General features: G+C 37.7%; 1 protein-coding gene across 1 annotated transcript in view; it reads right to left on the bottom strand.

Moving 5' to 3' along the window:
• Positions 1 to 1,654: 1,654 nt before the first annotated feature.
• The window catches only part of SH3GL2 (SH3 domain containing GRB2 like 2, endophilin A1), an 81,019-nt gene continuing 55,599 nt past the window's right edge, over positions 1,655 to 27,074 (bottom strand). Inside the window, exons 2-9 of the mRNA XM_085213613.1 lie at positions 19,564 to 19,632; positions 17,163 to 17,235; positions 12,240 to 12,383; positions 11,548 to 11,681; positions 10,435 to 10,593; positions 8,492 to 8,595; positions 5,368 to 5,501; positions 1,655 to 3,148 (exon numbers count right to left, since the gene is read on the bottom strand). Coding sequence (XP_085069739.1) covers positions 2,949 to 3,148; positions 5,368 to 5,501; positions 8,492 to 8,595; positions 10,435 to 10,593; positions 11,548 to 11,681; positions 12,240 to 12,383; positions 17,163 to 17,235; positions 19,564 to 19,632 — 1,017 coding nt within the window. The 3' untranslated portion in view covers positions 1,655 to 2,948. The remainder of the gene's footprint in view (positions 3,149 to 5,367; positions 5,502 to 8,491; positions 8,596 to 10,434; positions 10,594 to 11,547; positions 11,682 to 12,239; positions 12,384 to 17,162; positions 17,236 to 19,563; positions 19,633 to 27,074) is intronic.

Below are 27,074 nucleotides of genomic sequence, written 5' to 3'. Positions count from 1 at the left end.
CTATTTGTGGAATGACTCTCAACAGGGTGGGAATGGGGCAGAACTGAATATTTGCTCTAAATCATGCAAGATTTTCTAATAGATGGTTGCTGTATACTTTCTATAAGCACTACAAAGAAATAATCTCATAGTAATAATCTGAAAGTGTTCCATGTTGCCCAAGAGCATATTCTCAGTGCAGCCTACGGAGAAAAGCCATGGTGGAGCAGAGTAAAAAAAGATGAAGGAGCAGCAGAAGAGTTGCAATGAAGTGACCGTGAAGCTCCTTCTCCCTGTGCTGCTTAGAGGAGTCAGGAGGTAAGGGTTTAATTTGAGTTTAGGAAATTGGGCAGGAAATGTGTTAGTCCTTGTGTTAGTCTTCATGTGTTTGTTTGTTTCTTTCTATGTTAATTGGTGATAAATTTTCTCTAAGTTTAGCTGCTGTGGTCGTTCACCCTGCTGGGCAGCTAAACTTCTCCACCACACTGCTCTCATCCCAATCTTCAAAGGAAGAAGGGGAGAAAATACAATGGAAAAGGTCTCAAGGGTCAAGATAAGGATAGGGAGATCACTCACCAATTACTGTCACAGGCAAAACAGAATAAATGTAGGGAGACTAATGTAATTTATTGCCTGTTACTAGTAGCCTAGAGAATTGAGAACTAAAAGAAAACTAAAAAAAATTTCCCCCATTCATTCTATTCTACGTTCACCTCACCTCCTCCAGGTGGAATTGGCAATGGGAGCTGCAGTCAGATCAGAACTCTCCATCTCTGCCACTCCTCCATGGTCGCTCTGTCCCTGCTCTTTGTGGATCTCCACTATGGAATGCTGTCTTTCCCAAACTAATCCCACGTGGGCTTCCCACAGGCTGCAGCAATCCAAGAACTGCTTCAACACGGCTCCATAAATGTTTCCCATCCTTCACAAAGTTGCTGCTGCTGCATAGCACTTTCTCCATTTCTTGACAGTGCTCTCCCAGAGGCATAAGAGTGTGTCTCACTGTCCAGCAGTGAGTTTTCTAGACAGCTGGAACTATCTCTAATCTAAAATAGGGCAGTTTCTAGATTCTTCTCACAGAAGCCATCCCTGTAGCCCCCCTGCTACCAAAACCTTGACACATAAACCCCATACAGTCAGTTTGTCAGTGACAGTAACAAGTAAATGATCTCCCTGTATTTATCTTGGCTCACAAGCTTTCTCTTCCCATTTTCTCTCCCAGCCCACTGAGAAGGGACCAAGAGCAAGCCACTGGATGGGTGTCTGGCTCTTTGCCAAGGCTAACCCATGATCATATCTGTACAATAAACAATATAGACCCTATGTAACTCTGATATAAAACCTTCAAAATACAATTACAAGCTAAGTAAATCTAAGCATTACTTGGTGTTTTTTGAAACCCAGCATGCTTTAATGGGAAGTAGCCTGTCTCCACAAGATTGCATGCTGGTCATAACGACATTAAGTTTATGTGCTTGATGTTCAGCCTACCATATTTATGAAGATCATTTTACATATATGGGTTTCAATTCAGAGAAGCAATAGAATAATACAAAAATATCTTTTTTTCACATTTTCAAGTCAGGCTTGTGAAACACATTTTCTGAAACAAAATTCTTGTTAGCCAAAGTTAAGCACAAGAGATTTTTAAACCATAAAATAATAATTCACAAAATTATTCTAGTTATTCTCTCAGTATTTATTTGAAATATCAATATTCCATTATACAGTTTATATATTAAGCAGTAGGGAATTGTCATCATTTCACATCATCCAGTACTGAAGTGGCACATTCAAAGCAGCACATTAAACCTTTGAAAGAGTCTCTATAGTTTAGATAAATAGAACTCTGTATTACTAAACTAACAGAACTTTTGCATCTGAAAGAACGCTGAGAAGCTAGGCACAGCACTGTACACACCAAGTGCAGTAAGGAGGAAAAAAAAGAGAGAACTAAACATATAGGGAAATGTTTTTGCATATACAGCCACATGTCTTTAATTGCTCAACACAAAAAGAAATAAGTTTTATTTAGTCCTCATTGAGGGCAGAATACACACAAATGATGTTCAAAGAACACATGGCAGACAGAAATAAAAGTAGGGAAGATTGTATTTGGTTGGTTTTCCTCCACAGTGAATGAGTTTACAAAAACTATCTGGTGCTTAAGCAGCATGATTTTGTGCCAAAACTTGACAAGAAACAGTTAACACTAATAACAGTTTTATCCCCCATCTTGCCCTTCTACTGGCATTTTATTGAGCATGCTCAAAGTTTCTGAAGGGCAAATTCACGTAGTTTCATGAATTCATGGTTCAAGCTTTTTACTATAGGAATCCCCTTATTATGGTTCAAAGTTTACCTATGGATGGAAATAGGTCTTTTAATAACAATCAAAAATACAAAAATGAGCAGAGACCAGAAGGGCACAAGTACAGTGGTTCACTTTCTGAGAAACCAAAGAGTCTACATTTATACCGTCTCTGTGAGAATAGCAAGCCATTTTGGTCAGAAGATACAATTCTTGTTAGTCATGGTTAGAGTCGTGTGACCTGTATCACTAGGAAGGGAAAGACAGAATGGCAAGAACTTTACCCTCTTTTTATAGAGAACTAAGACTGAAAAGTAATACAGTGGTGATAGGCATTATCTTCCCAATATCATCTTCACTTCCTGCTACTTCACCATGAGTTACCTGCTTGGCTTGCTATCATCTTCCCAACACCATCTCAGCAGTACTCTGGCTATCACCAGGCCAGTGTGGTCAAGTGGTCTAACCCACACTATGTTGGCTCAGAAGATACCACGCATCACCACTACGTAGTATAACAACACATAAACCAAAGATGCTCAGTGGGACTTGATGATTCTAACCACTGCAGTTTGCACTTGGAAGGTGTAAGAAGCAGCATTTTGAAAGCAGTGGTACTGACATTACTATCTGGAACAGAGGTGGTGGATCAGCTATCTTAATTGGGTAAAGGAACTAGAATATCGACATAATTGATGGGGAAGAAACCTGACTGGCCATGAAGCATTCCTTCATACCAGTTTTCATCAATCTGGTTAGTGAGGGTAATGATATCACCCTCCTTAAATCCCAGCTCCCCTTCATTTTCTGGTTCGAAGTCATACAGAGCTCGGCAGCATGGCTGATCCATGTGAGCACCTATGGAGAAGAAACGGAAAGAAATAACGTTTTAAAATCTCAGCAGTTACCTTTTTTACCTTGTACTTTGTACAGATTTTGCTGTTTCTAAAGTATTTCATACAGTGATGAGACTGCTCTTTGACAGCATCTGGGCTGCTAAACTGTATTAGAAGATTGCTACCAGCTTTTGGCAGTTGGGAATACTAAAAGAACTAAACTACGTTCAAGCTCACACTTAAAAGAACAAGTACTACTAGTTTGCGATCTAATTTTTATCTGTTTACAAAACACAAAAAATGAAGCAAAACCCCAAATGTATTTCCAGCTTTACTGGCACAGAAATGCTTTGTCTGTGTCTCAGGGAAACAGTGAAAGAGTATTTAAAATAACAGCAAAATAAAACAGTGTCTTTATTTGGAATCTTCACTGGTACAGCTATTGCGTATACTACTCTATAAGCTCCTGACCTCATGAATTTTTGTATGAGGTTTCCAAAGAAAAGCTTCCCATTCCCATGAAACAACTGATAATTACAGGGCCATCAGAACTGGTTTGGAACAGGTTTGAAATGGAATGCTTTCTAATATGATATTTAATGAACATTTAACCATAAACCATTTAGCATGACCAATGGATATTATTATAATTATTAGATTAGCTTTTAATTGGTTATATCAAATCTAGAAATTTTATTTCCTCCTTGTGCTACCATCTTCTCTCAATCCTCAAAGATTCTACAGCTTTAAGCTTACCAAAAGCATAATTGTTCATAGTCAAAATCTTTAGGATTTATCATCACTAAAATGTATTAAGCTTATATCTCTATCTGATTTTCCATAGAGAAAGTCTGTGCACTTCCACTGATCAGAATGAAATGATACGTGCCTCTAAATCATGCCAATTCCATGAATATGTGTTTCAACATTTTCACATGTACCAGTTTCAGGATCAACTGATTTCAGATTCAGACTTTTTAAATATTCATTTCAACTGCTCCCTGTAGCTAGAAAATCCATGCTTGAGCTATTTTAGGATAAGAATATTCAATTTCTATAGATGTCAGTAGAGCAATATTTAATGCAAAGAGGAAATCTTTGAATGAACTAACACAAATCTACATCAAGGAAATTTAGAAGATGAAACATAATATATATATATATATAATATATATATATTTATAATATATAATTATATAATAATATCTAAAAATAATGAGCCTCTCAAAAGAAAGAACTCCTACTGAAGAAAATGTTAAATACTGCTCTCTGAAAGGGAAAGCACAAGTCTGAGAGATATAGGAATATCAGTTTGTACAACCTTATCACAAAGAAGTGTTCGTGACACCACAAAAACACAAGTGAAGAAGAAAATTGTGGTGGTATAACATGGAGATTTTACTATAAAAGACTGAAGCTACACTCATGTACAAGGAATCCCAGTTTAACTCCCATCCCTCGTCTGCATAATCACAAAATTATTGTTTACAAGACCACTTCCAGTTGCCAAACGAAGATAAGGTTGCTGCATATATCTGGGAGAAGTTTAAACATTCACACCGGATACTATGAGAAGGAAGAAAATCCTGACTAATGATCTAGTGGAAAGCATTTAATCTTGCAACATAAAGTGTGTGATAAGGCTTTCACAGTACGTGCTGGTAGGAAATAAAATACATCTTGAAGATACTAATGATATACAGTGATAAAAATGTTTCACCTTGTATATGCTGCTCATCATTGGACAAATAACAGACCTCATTTGCCTTTGTTCCTGGTTTTAGTGACTTTTAATGCCTGTTTTTAAAAAGTAGGGTAAGATTATGGAGATTTTCAGTGTTCCAGAGTTCTATATTTTATGGAAAACCTACAGTTATCTCTGAGTTTTCTAAATGCCTGTTCTATGGTCTGTATTTCAAGAGGAATTTAGTATGGCAGTAATTCTGTTTATTTCTAGTACTAAGGACATTTTTGATCCAAAGACGGATGATCCATTTATGTTTTTCTGCCGGAGGAAATGAGTGTTTGACAAAAAATCCTGTACTGTGCTTTGCAACCAGCCTAGTTCCTTCAGTAGAATAATGTAGTTAATTCAAACAATTCAAATAGTTCACCTGTATTATCCTCATTCTCATTTTTCTTACTAAGGAATAAGTACCCTCTAGGAAGAACATCTGCACTACAGGAAAATTCAGCTAGATTTGGCCTTTTTTTCTTTGTTCTCATTGCTACTGCTGTTACCTGCTGGTTTTGGAGTAGTGGCATGGGATATTCCTCCATTGTGCTGGGTATTGTCACCACCAGTTGTGAAATCCAGGCTCATACGAGGTTTGGGCTGGTATTCTCTTTTGGGCTGAGATGATGCCTCTTTTATTCTGTGAAAACATGAAATTAGTCAAATGTCAAGGCTTACTTCCTTGAAACAGATGAGATGCATCAAACAATATTTCCGAGGCTAAAAGTTATTTTTTGTCAATCAGCCAGTCTAAACAAGTTTTGACAATTGGGGTAATTGTTGTTTAACCCATTAGTTTAAATTATCACGTGACACGACTATGCCATTAATTTACTCATTTTTCTTTTCCCTTAAGAATTAGCATTTTTTGCCAAGATCCTCTTAACAATAACAAGAGCTCCTAATGAAGAAAACCTTGTGATATGATCCAGCAATGTTTAGAGAGTAGCTCTACCCTTATTTTTAGCTTGACTGAAGCCAGTTATTTTGCTGCCATTGTTGTCATTCCTTAACTGTTCAGCAGTGTAATGCCAATCCTTGTCATTTTGTGAGGAGACTATGTGAGAACGTATTGACTTCTGTTGCAGACTTTTTCACCTGTAATTGGGAATACTTGCTTCATAGAGACACACAGCTCAAGTTTTCCTGACTCTCAGAATAAAAATGTCATGCATCATTCAATTCAGTTTACTCTTCAAATTGAGAAATCTATAATTTCTAGCAAAGAGCACCTTTTCAGATTCCTGGCTAGATAGAAATTTATGCAGAACAACTTCCCAATCTGTTTCTAATATCATTTAGGGAAGAATAGTTGAGTCAAGACCTCTCCGTTCAAACTACAGGTTGGTTTCTCTAATCTTTTCTAGGCTGGCCCTCGATTTACAGTTGATAAAATATTTTGATTTATTTACTGAAAAAAATTGCTTATATTTTAACCAGTTCTCATCCTGATAACGAGAGTCTCCTCACCATTCAGAATACTATCAGTATTAATCAATCCTAGAGACTGCTTTTCTTCTTCAGAAACAAAATAAATAAATAAATAAAAATCAGCATCTCTAAGCTGAAGGCAATGAAGTTAACAAATGAACTTTAATAAAAAGGCTTTGCTGTATTTCACTCATTTATAAAAGTTTTGGTTTTTTTTTTTTTTTTTTTTTTTTGAAACTGTAAAGCATTGAATAAAATAGATTTAATCAGTTTATTACTTGTAATACTTCTGTTAAGGAACTACTATTTTTCATATTTCATGAACTTGAAGGTGACACTTTTACTGACTAAATAAAAATTACCCAAAAACTTATCATAAGCCTTTTTTCTTAAGAAAAGAAATATCTCCAAGGCTTTCCTGTTTCCTAGCTGCTATGTCGTGATCCTCTGTCTTGATAACTGAAGCTTCCTTCTGCTTTCTGAAAAAGAGAGTTTAAGAGGAAGAGTCTTTCCATGACTTCCTGAATTCACTGTGCTTTTAAATTTCTTGTGTTTTCTGTTTTTTTGTTGTTGCTTATATGATATTCTTTTAAAATTACTTGAGCATGATTTTAAACAGGATACTCTTAACAGCAAGAAGAGAAGAGCATGAACAAATTGCATTCACATCTTTTAATATCATCTGCAGAATTGGCAATATGCACAGTAAATTCTGTAAGATTGAACAGTGTCAGATTTGCTCAGCTTAAAAGTAAAGCATTATTTATTTTGTGGTCCATAATTAAAAAATCAATTCCAAAAAATGAAGTACCGTTTGTTCTTGGTTGCTTGCTTACCACCACAGGAAAAGACAGGTATCTGAATAATAACAGCTTGACATCTCTGTCTGCTTAATCCCTGGCACAAACAGATCACAATGCATTAACTTGTGCACAGTGGTGTGGAGTGGACAATTTACAATTTAGGATTGCACAATATGCTCATGCAGGGTGGTATTTTTACTATTATTATTATTTCTGGGTAATCAATAATAGTAATCTGATGCAAGGTCCTTGAAGTTAAGTCAAAGCAAGTAATAGTGACCATTTAGCAGAAGTTTCAAAAGGACAAATAATTATCTAAATTGACACAGGATGAGAAATCTGTTGTGAAGACAGGAATCATCACTCTGTGGCATAATTTATGGACTACAAAATAATCTACACCTGAGAACTTTTTAACATTTTCTGTACAATAGATGAATTACGTTCTTCATTTGGAAGTGTAGAAAATCATTCTGTTAGCTCCTCAGGCAGGCCTGTAAACTGTAGCCAGAAACAGAAACTCGTGATCTCAAAAAAACTTCAAGAGTTAAAATGGATGAGGCTTACAGACTACATACTCTGAGAAAAAAAATACCAGCAGATCCAGTAGCACCAGAAACTAGATCTACAGAAATGACAGAAAACAGCAAAGAATTATCCGCAACCAAAGTGTTGCCTTCATGTAGTATACGAAGGTGGCTAGCTTTTAGGACTAGCCCTTCACAAACATGTGGAATCGATATTATGTTTCCTTGAAGGATGTCTAGGAGATTGGTGAACTTTTAACAAATGTTACTTTCCTCATCTCAAAGACATACGATCTACTTTGTGTTGACAGAAACAAAACAAAACAAACAAAAAAAAAGGAAGTATTAAAAGATACTGCATCAATTTAGCATTCATAGTTATGTGGATGGAAAAGGTAAACTCAATTAAGTCTCATATAAAGCATGATTTGATTGAAAAAAAAACCTGAAGATTATTTAACAAGGTACTGGGAGATCCCCTTCAGGTAGAATATACTCTTTGTCTAGCAGACATTAACATCTCTGAAAAAACTACTTCAGAATTAACATAGGAATGGAAACGAAAACGAAGTTATATGTACAACTGGTATCCAGCGCGTCTAAACATATGTATTCAATTAAATTCAATTAATAGCCTTAGTATACTGAGATTCTGCCTTCAACTCAAATCTCATTCAGTCATACTCAGAAGTATTTGCATCTTCAAAATACATAAATCTCAATTTGCAGTTGCCTACTGAGATCATTTTCTTTTCATAACCTTACAATTACCACAGTCCAAAAAAACAAGCTTTTCTATTCTATTCATAGATTTTCTGCCTCTGCAACGCATAAAAACCAGTTCAATAAATTTAGAAAAAGAGCAATACCTGTCTTCCAGCTTAGAAGTAACTCGCTGAAGGATCTGTGTGGCCTGCTTGTGGTACTCCAGCTGGGCTTGTACAAGAGCAGAAAGCTGGCTCACTTGTTCAATCTGACGATTGAAATGAAAACATATCTTAGGTCTCATCATTACACATCGGTAATAGAAAACAAACAACGTCACACTGAAACTGCAAAGGCAGTTTTACTTTTTTCTCTAAAAATTTTATTTCTCCTTGTAGTTCAAGAACAGTTACATATTAGCCTTTATGCACTATCATGTCTGGTTATGACCTGACCAGGAACGGTGATGGAAGCTCTTCTCTGTTGATCATCTCCAGTGTCTATCTGCATAAACAACAGCCTACAAATCCACTTCATTCCGAAAATACTTTCATTCAGAAAGTCAAAATGAGACTAAAATTAAAGCATAATACATCTTCTTCACTGCAACCTCCTTTGGTGTCTTTGAGGGGCACAAAGCCACAAGGATCACAGATATACTTCTTTTGTATTCTGGGTTACATAAGATGCAATGCTCCTTTGGATATAGGTTATTTGTAGTGAAGACAGACAGCATTCTACTTCATAAAGAACAAATCAGCAAAAATTCTTGTGAGGGGAGCACCTCTCCAATGAAGAAAGGCCAAAGGAGCTGAGGTTGTTCAGCCTGGAGAAGAAAAGGCCCAAGGGAAACCTCACTGTGGTATTTCAGTAAAGGGCGCTTACAAGAACAATATAGAGAGATTTTTTTACACTTTGATAGTGACTGGACAAAGGGGAGCACTTTTAAGCTGAAAGACAATGGGTTTAGATTATATCCTTGGAAGAAATTTTTCACTATGGAAGTGGTAAGGCATTGGAACAGGTTGCCTAGAGAATCTGTGGGTCCACCATCCCTGGAGGTTGGATAGGGTCTTGGGCAGGGTGATTTGGTGGGTGGAAACTCTGCCCATGGCATGGGGCTTGTAACTGGATGGTCTTTAAGGTCTCTTCCAACTCAAACCATTCTATGATTCTACTATTCTATTATTCCATGTATTTCTCAGCAGTTTCTACAATGCACAATGCTTCAGTGGTGTATCAAAAGCCTGGACCATCTGGTCATATAGGGTAGTCCCTCAATAGAAACATTAAAACTAAAAATTCATTACACTGGTTTCATTTTGCAAATGTGTTCATTCTTTTAATGTCTCCTTTAGAGCACTCTGGTAACAAAAATGAGCTATTAAGTCACGTATGAATTTAAACTTATAATAAATCCAGTCATTTACTTAAACAACAAACTTCAGCTCTAATGTATAGTTGTTTTGTGTTTTTTTTTTTTCCTCCAGAAGAGGTAGATTTATCTTCTAGTTTGATTTTACAGTTTCATTACTTACAAAGAGAGAATTTAAAAACCTAATAGATGCAAAATCCTAAACCAGTCTCTAAGCAAAAAAATAGACAGGTTTCAACAGTCATATTAACTCTGGCTTTCCTATTTTCTACTGCACATAGGTAGGGCAGAGATCATGAAGACTGTGCATTTATCATCTCTGATCTTTACCAGTCCTCTCAGCAGCATATAGACTTGAGCAAAACCCTCAGATTAAACTCCACAATCACAGCCAAGCAAAAATCATGATTTGCATTTATGTCATTCTAAGGAGGAAGATATTTTGCCTTTTAACTAATACTGTTTGGTTAGGAAGCACAACGGTGTCATAGGGGATTTATGTTCTTCATCACTTATCTATCAAATACCTATTGAGTCAGTCTCACATGCACATACTGTACATTAATATAGAGCCTCTCACTGAGAGTAATGAAGTAGGTAGTACTTTCTCATTTTAAAGTTATAGGAATCTATGGCATCACAGATTTAGAAGTTTTAGACTCCTTTAGATTGCCTTCACTGCTGAACCAGCATCTTTCACTTAGCTCAGAGCATAAACAAGGGGTATCTCACATCCATCTCCAGAAGGTTGAACATGCTTGACTCAGCAATTTCTTTTGATTCATCAAATTTCTCCAGAGCTTGGCGAAGCTCTTCATCAGGGAGCTTGCCCTGTCTTTTCTTCTTGTAATCAAAATCCAGACGTCGACCCTCCATTTTCTTTAGGTGATGCTGAAAACCAAAAATGCAAAAGAATAAATAAGAATAAAGAGTGTTTCCCAACTCCCCTTGCCTTTCTCTACCATGGACTCTCTGTAATGTAACTGATACACCATGTACATTTACAAATATGTGCTGTTTGCTATATGTCATCCCTTTCTGAGACAGGAAAAGCAGTACAATGAGGTGATCTCACATCTCTTTTAAGATGCACTGCTGTCCAAATATGAAAGATATCTAGCACTAAAATGGGCCACATACAATGAGTAAATACTGTTGATACTTGTATTAAAGGTATGAGAGTTTCTGACATTTAACTCTCTTTGGCTCGTGAAACACTTTTCATGAGCAAAGCGACACAGAATACACTTTTAATCACTTTCATCATATCATCAAAGTATCTTAATGCTATCTTGTATTGAAAATTTTCTGGTTTATTAATTGACAGATCACTCTTGTCATTTCATTTTGCCGTTGCCATGCCACGCTAGCCAAAAGGTAATGTTTCTAGTCAGAATACTTAAGGTCTTTACTTTTCCTCAGAAAAATCAATTTGTCATCTATTATGATTACTTTATCAGTTTTGTAAATTGTATCAAACTGTCTAAGACATCTTTGTTCCTTGTATATTTAACCATATGAAAGCACCAGTGATCTTTCCGCACAGAGGATACAGAATGTACGTATATAGTACAATTACAAAACTATGTTAATGCCTACCAAGGTTTGATGATGCTAATCTCAGAAAGTTACAATTTTGATCTTTCCGACTCTGAACAGAGAGACAGCCATGAAGAGTAAAATTCAAAGCAAAAGAGGCTAAGTCAGATCATTTGTGAATCTAAGAGTTCTTTTTAAAGTACACAACTAACAGATTTTGTATATATACACACAGAGTAAATATACTTGTATATACATACACTCCGTAAGGTTGGCATTATGAAAATGCCACAATTATGACAATACCTGTATTTCTCTCAGATCTTTGTCATGGAGATTCTGAAGTGGGTCGATGAAGTTTTGTTTAACTTCCATGTCTAAAGAGTCTTTGACCTCAGAGAGCTCCTTCATTGCTTCTCCCACATCTGCAAGTGCTGGTCCTGAAAAAAGATTTCCACTTTCTCTTAAAATAACTTGGTTCCAATGCACATAACTGACTCATGGATTCAGTTAGCATTCCATTTTCACCTTCAAGTTTAGGAAAGAAACAGAGTATGATACACCATGTGAAAGTGTAACAAGTATTTTACACTTGTACAGCCCACAGAACTTATGCTTTGGGACACAGCTGAACTTGAGAATTCCTGTTGCATACAGTCTGCCTCCTCACACACCTATTTGTGCATTCATTTGTTGCTGTGCTGAAGGAAGCATTGGAATCTAATTATTTTATTTGCTCCAGGATGGTCTCAACTTTAGATTTCATATAAAAATAGTATTTATGCAAGTCAAAATTTTCCTATTTGTATCAGCTCAAACGTTGTCAATTCCAAATGATGAATGAAGTTCATACACTTAGAATTTCTATGGTAATAAAAGTCAGTAAGAATTAGCTGTCTGAGATCCATAAAAACCATAAGACTTCAATGATGAAAATTACATTAAATTTTGTTTTTTTTTTTATTTTGGTGTAATGGAAAGAGAAGTAATCAAATTACCAAAGTTGCATTCTTCTCCAAGTTCTCGGCCAAATTTCAGCATTGCATCTGCCAGCAAGGCTTCAGCCTGAGGGTAACCCGGTCCTTTTTCCTGACCTCGAATTTTTGACATAGTGTTGATCATACTGAGTTTAGCTCTGGAAGCTGAAACAGGAAAGTGACAGAGGTTACACAATATTTTGAGTCCGTAGACAGAAATGGACCAGTTCACCTGAAACGTTACCATGTATGTAACTCTTGATGCACCAGCACTCTAAATTTATTTAAGCTTCCTACAATGTGTTTGAAAGACATCATCCAAATTTGGGATCGAGCACTGCTTTTCAGGAATGATCTCTGAAGCAAGGTGACAAAATATTGTCAGTCAGACTTTTTCTTTTGCTAGCAGTCCAGAGAAGAGGCTCAGCCCTTCTCTTTAAATCAAAGCCTCCCTTGAAATGACACAGACAGAAGAATGCCAAGGAACACTGCCAAGATAGCATGCTTGATATGTTACAACTCAGAAATGCCTCAAAATGCTTAATCTTGAAATCTCTGCCTGTCTGCATAGTACTGCGGTACTAGATTGAGCCAATCTTCCCCTCAAGTCCAGACTAGGCACACTCAAGAATAAACTTTCAATGCCCTGGTGTTTATTTTTCACAGTTTTTCCTCTGTAGAGTGTGAAATAAAAACTCTATCTATAGCAAATATGAATGAGGAGTTGGATAAGCTCCCACGTTAATATGTTTTTAAATGCACTTTAATTTACAATTTATTTCAGATATGCACAACTGCAGATCAGAAGAAAGCATACAATCATCAACTAATGAAAACAAAGAGAGCAAAAATAAATAATTTACCTGAAGATATGCTTTTCTGCAGCTACAGGATGTGAATAGCCTGCAGACATTGAATTAAATTGAATTTTACTACCATTTTTGCCAGCTGACTGTGTTTTTCTACCTACACTATTGTATTTAGTACAGAAGGGTGCCTATGAATGCCTCTACCTTCCTCATCGAAAAGATTTGACTTTGGCAGCAGCTCTGATAAGTTAGTACTTCCATTGACAAAGTGTCAAATAGCTAATCTAATTGTTCAAAATTTGGCCTTGTGCACATTTCTGCAACAAAGCAAACCATTAGCAGGGCTCAGTCAACAAGTGTTTTGTTTTTAATTTATTGTTGGAGTGTTTATTAAGAGATAGTTCTTGCTGCTGAATATATTTCACTTTTTGGTGTATATATTTATGCACAGATATAGGCATAGCTCAATGCATGGAGACAGCAAAATCAGACGAGTGTCATAGTACTTTTTTTGGCTGGGAAACAGCTAGGAAAGGTTAGCATGTTTTTAACAGATAGTAGCAGTGCTTTTGTAAGTTGTCTCAGTACACTTCAGTGCCACCAGATCACGCTTTTCTGCATTTGAATTTCTTGATGTCTTCTGTTGCTACTCATTGCAAAACAACCATTAGCAGACTGACTGTTCACTATAAGAAACAATATTAATGAAGTGCGTGGCCATTAAAAATTACACTGAAAGGACAGTGGCAACGGGGAAATACAGAAACACAAAAGAAACTTTGGCATAAACAAAATCAGTAGGCTGGGAAATGGAAATGGAGGAGTGGATGCATTAAGCTGAAATAAAACAGGAACAAATTTGAATATTTTTAGAAATTAAAGCAAAAACATAAGAAGAAATGTTAAAAAAAGAATGTGGCTATGTCCTAGACTGGCTACTAAGAGTAGAAAGAGAAAAGTACAGGAAAGAATTAAGCAGACAAAAACAAAAAACAAAAAACAAAAACAAAAACAAACAAAAAACAACAATAAAAACAATAAGGAAAGGGGAAGAGAAAGGTAAGCATGAAAAAATCATATTTTAATGATTCATTTAATCATTAGTATAAAATCTGGTTTCTACACTTAACTTAATTGGAAAGCTCAAGTCCCAAATAATCCAGTTTTACTAGGAAATCTTAGAATATGTCCACTGGGCCTCATTTCTCCTCTTTTAAAGTTGATTCCATTAGCATCCATGGGAGCTGACATAAGTCACTGCTCAGTTGATCTAAAAATCCCACCCTGACACATTTCAGTTCTATTCCTTTACTATGCTAGTGCCATGTATTTCCTTTTCTAATTTATGTCTCAGCCTGAGTGAGGACAGGCAGAGATTTACAAAACAACATATGGAAATGGCTTGATTCTCTTCCCAACTGCACTCCCTCTCCTTTGCACTGACATTCCTGGTGTTACTATTGATTTATCTTAATATCAAGTGTTAACTGACCCATTGTAAAACATAAGAATTCTTTATTTTAAGTCTTTATACTCTCAATGTCTAAATTTTTTTCTTTTAAGTTACAGCAATGTACACCTACATGGAAAGTACATGATTTTCCTGATGAGACTTCATCATGTTCAATTTTAGCCATTTTTAGATAGCCTTCCATTTTTTTATAATTGGGAAGTCTACAATGCTAATTTTATCATTCACAATAACTGTAGCCCAATATCCCTTTAAATAAATTCATTTCATCATCCTCTCCTCTCCTCTCCTCTCCTCTCCTCTCCTCTCCTCTCCTCTCCTCTCCTCTCCTCCCCTCTCCTCTCCTCTCCTCTCCTCTCCTCTCCTCTCCTCTCCTCTCCTCTCCTCTCCTCTCCCTGTCCTCTTCTGTACTCTTCTTCTTCTCCTTCTTCTTTCCTTTCCCTGTCCCGTACTCTTCTTCTTCTTCTTCTCCTTCTCCTTCTTCTTGTTCTAGCATCAGTCCATTAAATGTTTAGTGAAGTTGGGCCATGCTGCAGGCCTCCAGTGTTGATTCCTCAAAATACCATGAAAACAATTGATATCTCACAGGGCTGTACTTTATTAACAAAGCATACTGCTGTTTTCAGGGTATATTCTACTTGTCAAGGAGTGTGTGCCGCAACCCAAACCCTCTTCATCCTACGAGAAACAGGTAAACTTCTAAATAAAATCATCAGTTAAGTACTGCCATTATTTTTTTCACTCATTTCCACCCCACTCTCCAATGTAATGTTTCTATTCTTTATTGAAATGAGAAAGCAAGTAGGAAATACAGGTGTCCCAAATAAAATTTTAGTAAATAGTAACATAGTTGTACAGAAAATTTTTAAAGATCCTTTTTTTTTTTTCCTTTTATTGAATAAGAATGTCATTTTTCTGTGTAATTCCTATTGCTACAGGGAGCTCTTCTGCAATCTTGCAGCTGGCATAAACCAATCTCAGATCAGGTGAGAGCAGAAAGAGGCATTCCTCGTTCCACTTATTCTATCTTACACCTTTATACAGCTGTGGAATGAACAACATGTTCTCATTTGACATGCAAAAACATAAATCTTCCTCCTGCCTGTTAGAATTTTAATTTTCTGATGTTACTCACATACTCTACAGCCTCTGGTGGCTGAAATCACACTCTGAGATACTTCCAAAGATTTTGCTCTCCACTGTTGTTGTGAGTCTCTTTTGTGATTCACATAAATCATGATCACTCGCATGTATCAGGATGGGAAACACAAAACAGCCAAAGTTTATTACTCAGTCTATACGATGTTGCACAACAGCAGCTTGACAGTAGTTAACAATTTTATCACTAACTCCATAACACTTGTCAATCCTACTGCTTTTCCTGCAGAGAGCTTGTTGATGATGAGCAATGAAGCTGTGGACTTGAGTCATAAACAGTATTCCATCTGTTGATATAGAAACTGGTTTAGTCATCATTATTTTCTTTTTAATAGTTCTCATAGATATTCTTCCTTCTTTTTTCAACCCACTGACAGCATCATCATACTGTACTCCTTTCCTCTGCAATCTAACACATAAATATCACGAAGTAAGCTATACCAGCAATAGTTCTTCAACCTACCACACTGGTGATAAAATATCTCACAGTAGTCTGAATTTGTTTCCAGCTATTAAGAAATACTGACTAAATTTTTGTCTGTACCTTCAAGAAATACTCCAAAATACTAATGATAGGTATGTGGCCTAGTTTTGCTTTCAGACTAATCTTTCAGTTGCATAACTCCATTGATTCTGTTGGTGAAGCAGGTACTGACACAAACCCTTTACATTCCTAGACCAGTCATGTCTATCTGTTCTTGAATTTACTATTTACTAGTGACTATAGGAGCTCCAGGTCATCCTGCTTGTGACAATCCTCTGGCAAGACAGCAACATGCAACTCTCCATCAGCCCACTCAAAAAGCCATTCTTTCTTCTCCCCATAGAAACCAGTTATTTATTTCTATTTCAAGAGCTCAAGTTAGTGATCTCTGATTAGGACTGCAGACACCTCCTTTTTTACCAATTCACCACAAAAAGCTCTTTTGCAACCCCCCTTTTATAGTAACTCTAATGAGGATAGGAAATTGCTAGAAGACCATGTGAAGCGTGTTACTTCTTTGCCCTGCAGGAACCAGAGAATCTGCTTCAGAACTCTATTGTTCTTCCCAGGAACTGAAAAGTCTGTGCAGATCCTGATCCCCAGCCTAGTCCTGTTCCCATTCCCAGGGAGATACACAGGGCTGATGCCTCGCTGCACATCGTGGGCCAAGTCCTGACTGAGGCCCTGCTCTGCCTTCCTTGTGAAGGCAGCCACCTCATATCTCAGGGAGACATATTGATGGCTGGCACATATAAACACACTCTGTGTCTAAGCATATATTGTGTCCTTACCTGAAGTAATAATACAACAATAAAATGAATCTCCTAAAGCGAACTTCCATTCCCTGGCAACCTAAAACAGAAGCCCATATTCACCTTTGTCTTTTCAACCCAAGAAATTTCACTCATTTGGCATTAACTTCAGCTCTACCAGTAAGGATGAGATCTGTCAGATTATGCAATGCTGAGAAAAAGCATATTTTCAAAAAGTGCTCCAAATGAGAGGTTGTAAAATTATATTACCTGGATTGGGCTGAAGATACTCTATTGTCTTCGCCATTATTTCCATAACTGCCCTGCTGGTAACATCCACTTTCTAAAAAACAGAGAATTAAACAAGAAACATGAAAAGAGATGTCAGACAAGAGGAAGATACTTTTGTCTCTTCTTTTTGCTCTTATGAATTTTTTTAACTGTTCTCATCATTTTAATTTTGTGTCCCTGTGAACAACGGTGGAGCAAATCCAGCCCTCGTTCCAGAATTGTGATAATGCTTGAAAAACTACCAAAATACAAGCCCACCATTTTTGCGTGTAGCAGAACCACTCTTTAAGTGAAACTATTACTACAGCGCATCTCGAGATGATCTATCAGGAATTTGACAAAATTCATTGTGGTATGCTGATGTCTCTCATTACCCTGGAAAATGTCCACAATAAGGAAATAAGGAAACCTTTTTGATAGAAAGATCATTGAAAACTATCTGAAAAATTATTAATCTGTGATCCCCTAATAGGTGGCAAACTAGTGGAAAACAAATAGATGTAAATCAAAACCAACCACTAAAAAGAAAATGAGCTGTCCACCTCTTTCAGAGGAAATTCTGGTAAAACAGGGATAGAAGAGACAAGGTATACCTCAGTATCCGATTTCAAGAACATTAGCAGCTAGAAGGCATTGACAGTTTATTTCCACTGAATCACTCCATGAAGAAATATTTTATATTTAGGAACTTAAATAAGGACAACTATATAGAACTGCATATCATTACTTTCTTCTACTGTAGAAGGAATTCTTGATTTTTTAAGTAGTTGGCATGAGCTTATAGTTGCTGATAGGAAAATATACAACTACACTCTCTCAGAATTAGCCCTCAAAGAAACAAATGCTGTTTTGACAGATCTGGGGCTCACCATAATCTATTCTGTACTCTCTATTTAAAAAAAACACATTGCTTTTCCTTTCAGGGTGGCTTCTGTCCTACAGAGTGAGCTTCTTTACTATAATGGTGAATATCTATTTTAGAAAAGAACACCTGAGATAAGTTGTTTGCAGCAAGCTGTGACTGACTTCTTTCCTGTGTTTTTTTTTTGTTTGTTTGTTTGTTTGTTTGTTTGTTTTGTTTTATTGCTATTGCCATCTGCCAGGTCTTGCTCTATGCTTTTCACAAAGAAGCAGCAGAGGTCTGCCAGCCCTGAGTGAACAAGTAGCTGAACTGCCTGGTAGGGAGCCCAGAAATGGCAAGAAGGCTGCAGAGGAGTGTGGGGGCGAGGGAACAGAAGGCCATGGACAGGCAGAAGGAGCATGTCCACTGCCTACAGAAAAGCTGGCAAGGGATCTGGGACCAGAGGGGAGTTGGGGAGTAGCCAATGAATTTACTCTGTGCTGTTCTTAACTCACAGTGCTCTCATCTTCAAGGCTGTCAAAACGTACCTCCCACAGTCACCCTGTGGGACTCACCCCTGGCTGCTGCACTGTCCTATTTCCAGCTCTAATGCTAACATCAGGTTTCCGAATCTTCTTTAACAAATTCCAGGTTTGATGGCAAGGCCTATGGTTGTAGCACCTTCAAAAGGAAGCTGGGGCAAGGGGGAAAAATCACTTCTCTAATACTCTGTTATGAAGTGCAAAGGATATGTCCTCCACCTTTAATTTTCATCCACAACTTTTTTCCTTGTCTTCCCATACAAATGCACGTATATTTATCTGTTTCTATTCTATTTCTCTTGATCTGTTAGCTATTAGATATACACTCGACAACCCACATACAAGTAATTAGTGTTACAAGATTTGATGGCAACTCTCAAAGACAAAGTTAGAAAAAAAAAAAAAAATTGAGTTTTTCAACTAACATTCTCGCCACTACACAGAGCTGTGTCTCTTCTTCCCATGAAGAAAGTCAGTGCTACAACTGCCAGCTTCCCTGAGGAGTCTACTAGGGGAAGTTAGCTCTATCCTCCCAAGACACTATGCCAGCAGAGGCTGCCTAAGGATATCTCAGAATCTGTGAATGAATATCCCTGTGCTACTGTCAACCCTCTTCCCCAGACAGCTCTTGCTCCTCAAGTGATGCTCAAGTAGCTGAGAATTACAGTAGCACATTTTCCACTGAAATGACCATACTTACAGACAGACTCTCTCTGCTTACAGTGTTCCTCTACAATGATTTGACTGATGGTAATTTGTAGCTGGCATTAGCTCCAATCTCTGAATGAAATATTGACAGTATAAAGAGTGCCATATATTATGTACTCCTCCATCAAAAGATAAAGAGGGACAAGAATCAGAAAACTCCACCTTACTGAACAGAATTTGAGACAATCAAAACTATTCAAATTACTCAAAGACAGAAGCTTCGAAAATCACCCCTAGAAAGGAAAAATGAACAGTAATAATGATTGTGTATATCTGTATTAAGACTTACCCTTTCCATTTCTTTGAAGTCATCATCTAACTTGGTCCCTTCTGCACCTCCTACTTTTTCACTCACTTTCTGCAGTTTAAAAAAAAAAAAAGAAAAACATTCAGCAATATTAGGGAAGTATTCTTCTGCCATAAGTTGGTACAACGTTCAGACACACTTTTTCTGAAAAAAATTACTTCAATCACACTTTACCATAGGCAATCAGGAAAAAAAAAAAAAGGACTACTTCGTAAGTCACAGAGACCCAGTCCTTTTCTGGCACCAAAGCAGATATTTGCTATCACATCTTTGCACTATCACACCCTTTTTGTCGGTGAAATGGATGCCTGTATCTCGAACTTACCAAGCAACTAATCAGCAATGACAGAGCTATATGAAGCAGACAGAAACATCCATGACCATTTGTGCTGGTGAAAAATGAAGTGACTTGACAGAATGAACTGGGGAAGGAATCAATGCACAAAAAACTTCCTAATCACAGTTGAAAAATGGCCCTAGCTGCATTGTTCAGTACATAAAAATGCAATACCTAGAATAATAATCATGTATAAACCCAAAGCTGAGACCTGACTCCAGGCACCGACAGGCACCCATCCCCTTGAACTCTTAGACACATTTTGACTCAAGCCACAATTAAGCCTTCTGAATTTAAAATCAGGTTTATAAATAAAAGTGATCCATACTAAAAGGAAAAAAAAAAACAAAAAACAAAAAACCCACAACTATATTCACACCATGCAAGAATTTGAGGGTCATATGAGTTGCGTACAGTCTTTTCACCCTGCAAAGGCCCTGGGGAACCTTGTCACAGTATTCCAATACACCCAAGGGTAGCTAGAAAGAGGATGGAGGCAGTCATTTGTAAGAGCCACACTGAGGAGAATAGGTAATAAGCTGCACTGGGAGAAAATTCATGTTGATATTAGAATGATATTTTTAGGGTGAGAACAAACAATCACTGAAAAAACCTTCCCAACATGGTAGTAGAATCCCCAACACTGGAGGTTTTCAAGCTGCAGTTGGACAGGGCTCCCTTTTCTCACTAAAGATCTGATTACATTTTGAAGGTCCTTCCCACCACAGCTGTTCTGTCTGATTCTCTTATTCTGTCATTCAGTAATATACATTACTTAGTTGATAGACCAAAAAACAAAACGTTGAAACTTTCCCATAATTTTTTTAGCAAATATTCTGTTTTGCTTTGTTTCTTTTTTAATTGTATAAAATAGTCATCTGGAAAATGAATTGGAAAATGAAACAGTGTTTTCATTTCCCTGATTCAAGCTGGAAGACATTCAGGAGAGTTTCTCCCTGAAGTCTGTAGAAGTGACAGTAGTGGATTTGAATGATGACTGCTACACAGTACCAGTCAAAATGGATTTTAGTAATTGCATTGTCACAGATATTTGTTAGTGCTGTAACTCCACAGGTCAGCTAGAAGTGACCTGGTGAACGTACTGCTCTTTCACTAGGTTGCTAGTTGCCATATGAAATTCATCAGACATATTAGTTTCTGTTTTCTGCATATTTTCAGCTCTTCACTGAACATTATTTAATTTTATAAACTTTCCTAGGAGCTTCTGAATCTTTTCTCAACTGTTTTAACAAAGTAACTACTGACTACTCTCAGTAAAGAGACTTCTGCAATACACAGGCAGAAATTAAGGAAAAAATGCACTTTGTTTCTCTTTGTTTCAACCCATGCTAACATAGGTTGAAAGACAGCCACAACCTATCATTTATTGGCCATTAATAAAATCCAGATATGATTAATTTTATCTTCACTATAGTTCACTCCTACAAAGTGGCAAGCACAGCATCATGAAGCACTAACTGATGTAGGCTATTATTACATTTTGAATAGAAAATGGCAGTAAAAAATACAAAATCAGTTCTGTTTGTTTTCTGTCACTCACTGCTAATTAGTACCCAAAATAGTACCAATTATCACTATGAAAAGCTAAAAAAAAAAAAAAGACTACACTTACCCATTCTTTTCTGTACAATTCAGAGATTCTCTGTGGTCTGCACTTAACTTACCCTTAACAGAGATCAGTGAGGTACCACAATAACTAAATATTTTAAGCTCAGTGCTGTTAGAAACAATTCTACTATGGATAACAGGTAGATTAACTATCTGAAAAGGTATTATTCATCTGCAGCATCTACAACAAATAGTAACAAAGGAAGTAAAAAAAAGCCTGAAGTTTTCCTCACCAGCCCACGAATAAGCCTTCTGTGAACAGACACTCTACTACAACTGAAATGGCAAAATCTGGACAGAAGCTGATATGTACCACAAGGCTTTTATGTCCCTGAAAATAACAGGTCTCAAATATGCTAGTACTTAAATATTCAAACAGATTTTCAATAGATGATATTAATATTTAAGGATACCTGAAAGTAATTAAAGCTCCAGCCTCTTTTAGATGTAGCTTTGCTTTTCATAATTTAGGAGCTCTTCATAACTGGGGAGGTTTTGCAGACAAGTCTTATCATCCCCAGTGATTCTCTGAAGATCCCATTTCACATTACCAACTGCTCTTTCCCTTCATATTCAGCTGAGAAATGCATGACACTTAACAGTGCAGCTCTGTAGTAAGCTAGATTGTAGTCAAAGAGGCAGTTCACCCCCTTTTTCTCAGCATGCTTTCCATTTTTGATCCCTCTGTCAATCACAAATCCACATAGAAGTCACACATTTAAGGTGGCAAACAAAATATCCATGTTGTGTGCAGAAAAAATGTTCTTGACATTCTGGGTAAAGTGTTGTTAAAGACAACAGGGATAAGTCACAGGTTGAGAGACAAGCCATAGAGCCCTCCTGGAGTTGGGTGACTTCTCCCAGGGTTACTTACATCATTTTGGGGAAGCACTTTCACCTCTATTATCCAGACCAAAATCTAGTTTGAAAAGCACTGTTGATGTGCGGAATCAAACTCTGTAACCCAAGTAAAATTACAAAGCAGGTATGGTTTATTCAGCTGGACGCAAGGGGGATAGATCCGCCTCAGGTGCACACCATCAGGAAAAAGGGTGCTACAGATATAAGCTGAACTGATCCATAATCAATAGTTTTCCCGGAATTTGGATACATATTCATTATACCCCCCGAGAGTGAGAGTTTGTTAGCATGCAGATCCTCTCCTCTTGTGCGTGCATAGTGGGTCGTGGGATGAAGATTTGTCTTTCTCATGAAGGCTTCATTGTCTTCCTCACTGCAAACTTCTGACCTTTCGGGGGGCCATCCCCACAAGCCAGTTTCTTTTAGCCCTTTGGACATCTAATCACCTCCCTGCCAGATGTATCTGGGCTGTTCTCAAACCTTATCGGTATGGCCTTCATCCCCCTCACTATCCCAGACCCAATGTCTGCTATCCCTTATTTTTCTAACAAGCTTTACATTCTTACTTCTATAAACTATCTCGAACTATCTGCCTTCACCCCCTTATTCTCGGTCACTGTGAAGCCGCCTTCTTGCCTTTTTACTTTCAATTACGGGGCTCTCCTCACCTTTCATTGTCAGATCATAGTAAAAGAGCAGCTGAACCACAGTCCCATTTGAAAACTTAAATACTGTGTTTTCTTGAAAGGCCCAAACACTCCATAGTTGGAGACAAGAAATCAAATCACGGATTAAAATTTAAGAGAAAAGAAACCTGAAGAGTGCTTCTCTCTTATGGCAGGAGACAGCAATCTGCTCAGAGGAAGATATTATGCTCCCATTACAAGGTCATAATCTAAGGTGGTCTCGTGGGAGCTGTGGGCCTGAGAAAAGCAACTGAAACACTTGCAACTGAAATTATATTTTTGTCAGCCCATTTGTATCCATCCTCCTAATCAACTGTTTAAGCATTTAATTAAGAGCTGTTGTTCCACATATATGATATCACCAGACAGGAAGCTACGGCAGCTTGCCTCAGCTGAGGATCTGCTTGTGCAAGAGATTCAGAAGCAGTCAGAAACCTGTCAGTGCAAGGTTTAGTCTCCTAGAAGCACAGTGGAGAAGTATCTTCAGGTTTATGAAGGATTTTCAAACAGGTCCTAAAATGCTGTGATGATTTGTTAGCATTGCAAACACAAGGAAGACATAGCTGGCTTGCAAAAGTAGTGATAAACATACATTTCAATGGAAAGAAGTCTGTGTACACATGCTGTAGGTCTGCCAATGCTGTGGGCTTTTCAGGAGAAAACATTTGAAAAAGTACATTTATAAAAAGCACTGTCTCCAATCAAGATTTTTTTTTTTTAATTCTGTCATTTCACGTTCTGTTGAGTGCGAAGAAACTTGTAGGTTAATATTTCTGCCTATTTGATTCCCACACAGAATTTGTACTTCAGAATTTGTTACCACAGAAAAATGTGATGCTTGAAATTCAAATTTATGGCAACAGTTCTGGTTCTCTGCACTCAGTAAGGGATACATCTTGTGGCAAATCACACTCTCAGCCTTAGCAAGAAGCAAGAGAGAATATTTTCTGGCAATTTCAGTTAAATTATAATACGGACTAAAAGAAAGAATGCATCTAAGAAGAGCAAGTAAATCAGCTCTGAGACTTCTCCTTTTCCAAATATCATTGAAATAGAAAAGAGGCACCTTTTCCAAGTTAGCTATCTCCAGTAAAATAGAAATAGCCTATACTCAGAAATCCTGCAATGCTATAGAAAATATCACTGCCAGTGCACAGTGCCTGACTTTGGACCAGAAAGGAAATCAATATCTGATTTCGAATGAGTAACGTAACCTTGCTCAAGCTCTTTCAGGAACAGCCACCAAGGTGAGGAAAGTCCCAGCTAACAAGCCAAATGATCCAAAACCATTGGTCCTGTAAAGCTTCAGGAAACTCAGCAAGTTTGACATAGCTCATCAGAGGCCAGAAATGTCTGGTTTCCCTTACAAACCACTTCACTCATTTGTTGGAAAAATTGAGCAAAAAAAAAACCCCATATTTTTGTAAAACACAGAAGATTTCACACAAAAAGAAAGCTTATCACCCTTTCCCTTGCATTTAATAGTCCTTGCACTTCATTCTATTTTTCTTTTAATTTGTAAAAATACTGTACAAAAGAGGGATTGTCAATAGGACTTGACAAGACAATGTATAACAACCCATCTCAGTGGTAGAACTCAAACAGGATCCCAACTTAACGTATATTTAAGACTAATAGAGAGCAATAAAAGTTTTTACATCCCATTAACAAATTTCTCAACCCTGGCAGCCAGAAGAGCAGTCCCTGATACCAGATGGATTTCATCAGCACAGGATCCTCTCTGTGCAAAACTGAGAAGCACAGTGACTCCACCACTACAACAGAAACTGTGAGGAGCCATGAAAACAGTGTGAAAGGCAATAGGGTAAAAAAAGAGATGTCCAAGAATCTCCAGGAAGCTTCACTGTTTCTGTTCTATTTGTACTAAGACACTGATTGCGCCACTGAAACTTTGCTTTCTCTCTGGTAAGATGAAGAAATACACTTGCCAACCACAAGGTAAAATTGTGAGAATTAATTTGCACTTGCTACTGCTTGTCAGCATGAGTGTATCTAGCAGAAATGTTAGTTAGATGTATCTAAGGTAAGCATCTGTCAGACAAGTCTGAGATTATCTCTTCCGTTTTCCTTCTACAATTTGACAGATATCTTTAATCAGGAAATAATATACTGACTCCCCTGATAACACTGCAATCACTTTATCTCTCTACTAGGAGTCTTATTTCATGGATCTGTTCCACACAGCAGGGTATCATCACAGCTGGGTACATTTACCCTTTCTTAATATTTCCCTTGACTGATGATTTCACACACAGTATGACAACAAGAAGTACACTACTCAAAAATCAGGAAGCGAATTGAATTTGGGAGCCACATCAAGGAAAGAGGAGATTAAGAGCGGGACACAAGAAGGTTGTCTTGGCCTCCCACAGAGCATTTCCTAAGTACTCTTTATATATATATAATAGCTTAGCTTTGCTAGTGCTCACAGCTGCTAGCAGTAGGGCCCATACCTTTGTGAAGAGCTCTGAGTCCAGAGACAACTTAGAACTCCTGGGAAATAGGCTGTAATGTGACATACAGAGAAGACAGTAATTGGCAGTGCCACTGGTGAAGCTTGTCAAGTCACAGGGAAAAATTTTCATGGGACAGGATCTCCAGTAATAATCTGGAGCAACAGCAAAATGTCTCACGGAAACTTTTCCTTTGAAAGAAATCCACTGAAAGAAACATCCATAGTGAATCTGTCCTATGCGTTTAATCTCATCATTCAGAATCGATCCATAAATTGGTCTTTTTTCATTTTCAGTTAAAGCTGAAGGGGGACAGGAATGTTTAGATCAGCAGTTACTTTGTCCATTCTAATACAGCATTTTTCTTTCTGAGTGCTGGTAATGGCCACACTGTAGAATTCTGCTGTTCCAGAGTTGTTCAGCACTAGCACATAATACGAAAGTATGCCAGCATCTGTGCAAGATTCTGCACTGACAGCAGTTACTGCAGAGCCTCTGCTGCAGTGCCACTGCATTAGACTGGAGACTGTCCACTGGTGAGAGAAATGAAGCAGGATGAGAGCAGAGACAGAACTGCTGAGAAATTGCTGGGGAGTAACAGCTGACTGTATTCCTGCAGCAAGCCCCTGTACATAGACACCCACTGCAATAGAGCATGTAAGGAATACCACAGGAAAGACACAAAACTAAATCAGTATTATACATTCTGGTGCCATACATGTACTGGCAACTGAGACACTGCCATCTACCCAAGACAAGCACTGGAATCTATTTCACATACATTACTCAAGTTTCACATTAGCCATACACAGGCCTCAGAAGCTCAGTTCTCTGTGTTAGTGTTCAGCCAGAAAGCTGGTCACAATCTCAGCACCTTTGCTGTTCATAGTGGGCTCAGGAGCTGGCAAAGAGGAGCTGAGAAGCTGGCAAATGCTATCAGAGAGCCGAGGACAGTCAGAACACTGTGTGCTTTTTTGACACTACCTCTCCGTCCCCAGCAGGACACCAGTACCAGCAGCAGAGAAGAAACTAGCATAAAAAAGGTCACTGTATCAGCTAGAATATATGCCAATCTTTTTTTCTTTTTTTCCTTTTTTTTTTTTTTCTTCAGTAAGCAGAAGGGGCAGAGAATCTAATCCCATATTGTATTCCCACTTCTGATGTCAACTCGGCTGTGATCTAGAAGCAGTAATAGACCTGCAGGCAATAACTCATATACTTACTGCAGTTGTGCAAAGAGACCTGGACTCAGACCCACTATTCTGATGAGCTCTCCCCACAGCAGCAGTGAGAGCTCTGCCGTACACTGTACTGTCACATAGAAGGCAGACCTCTGTGCTTTATTTCACAAAGTGCCAAAAAGTATGGTAGCACTGATTTTGCAAGATAAGTGGTTCACTCAAACTGGGTGGTGATAACGAAACTCTGAGGAAAGGGCAAAAACAAAAAGAATATAGTGTTTTTTGGATTCTGAAATTTATTTCCTGCAGAGGTGAGCAGTGCCAG

Source organism: Meleagris gallopavo, chromosome Z (genome assembly GCF_905368555.1).
Source record: "Meleagris gallopavo chromosome Z, MGAL_WU_HG_1.1, whole genome shotgun sequence".
Lineage (NCBI taxonomy): Eukaryota > Metazoa > Chordata > Aves > Galliformes > Phasianidae > Meleagris > Meleagris gallopavo.
Note: the sequence above shows the minus strand (reverse complement) of the source record. Positions and strands in the feature narration are given on the sequence as shown.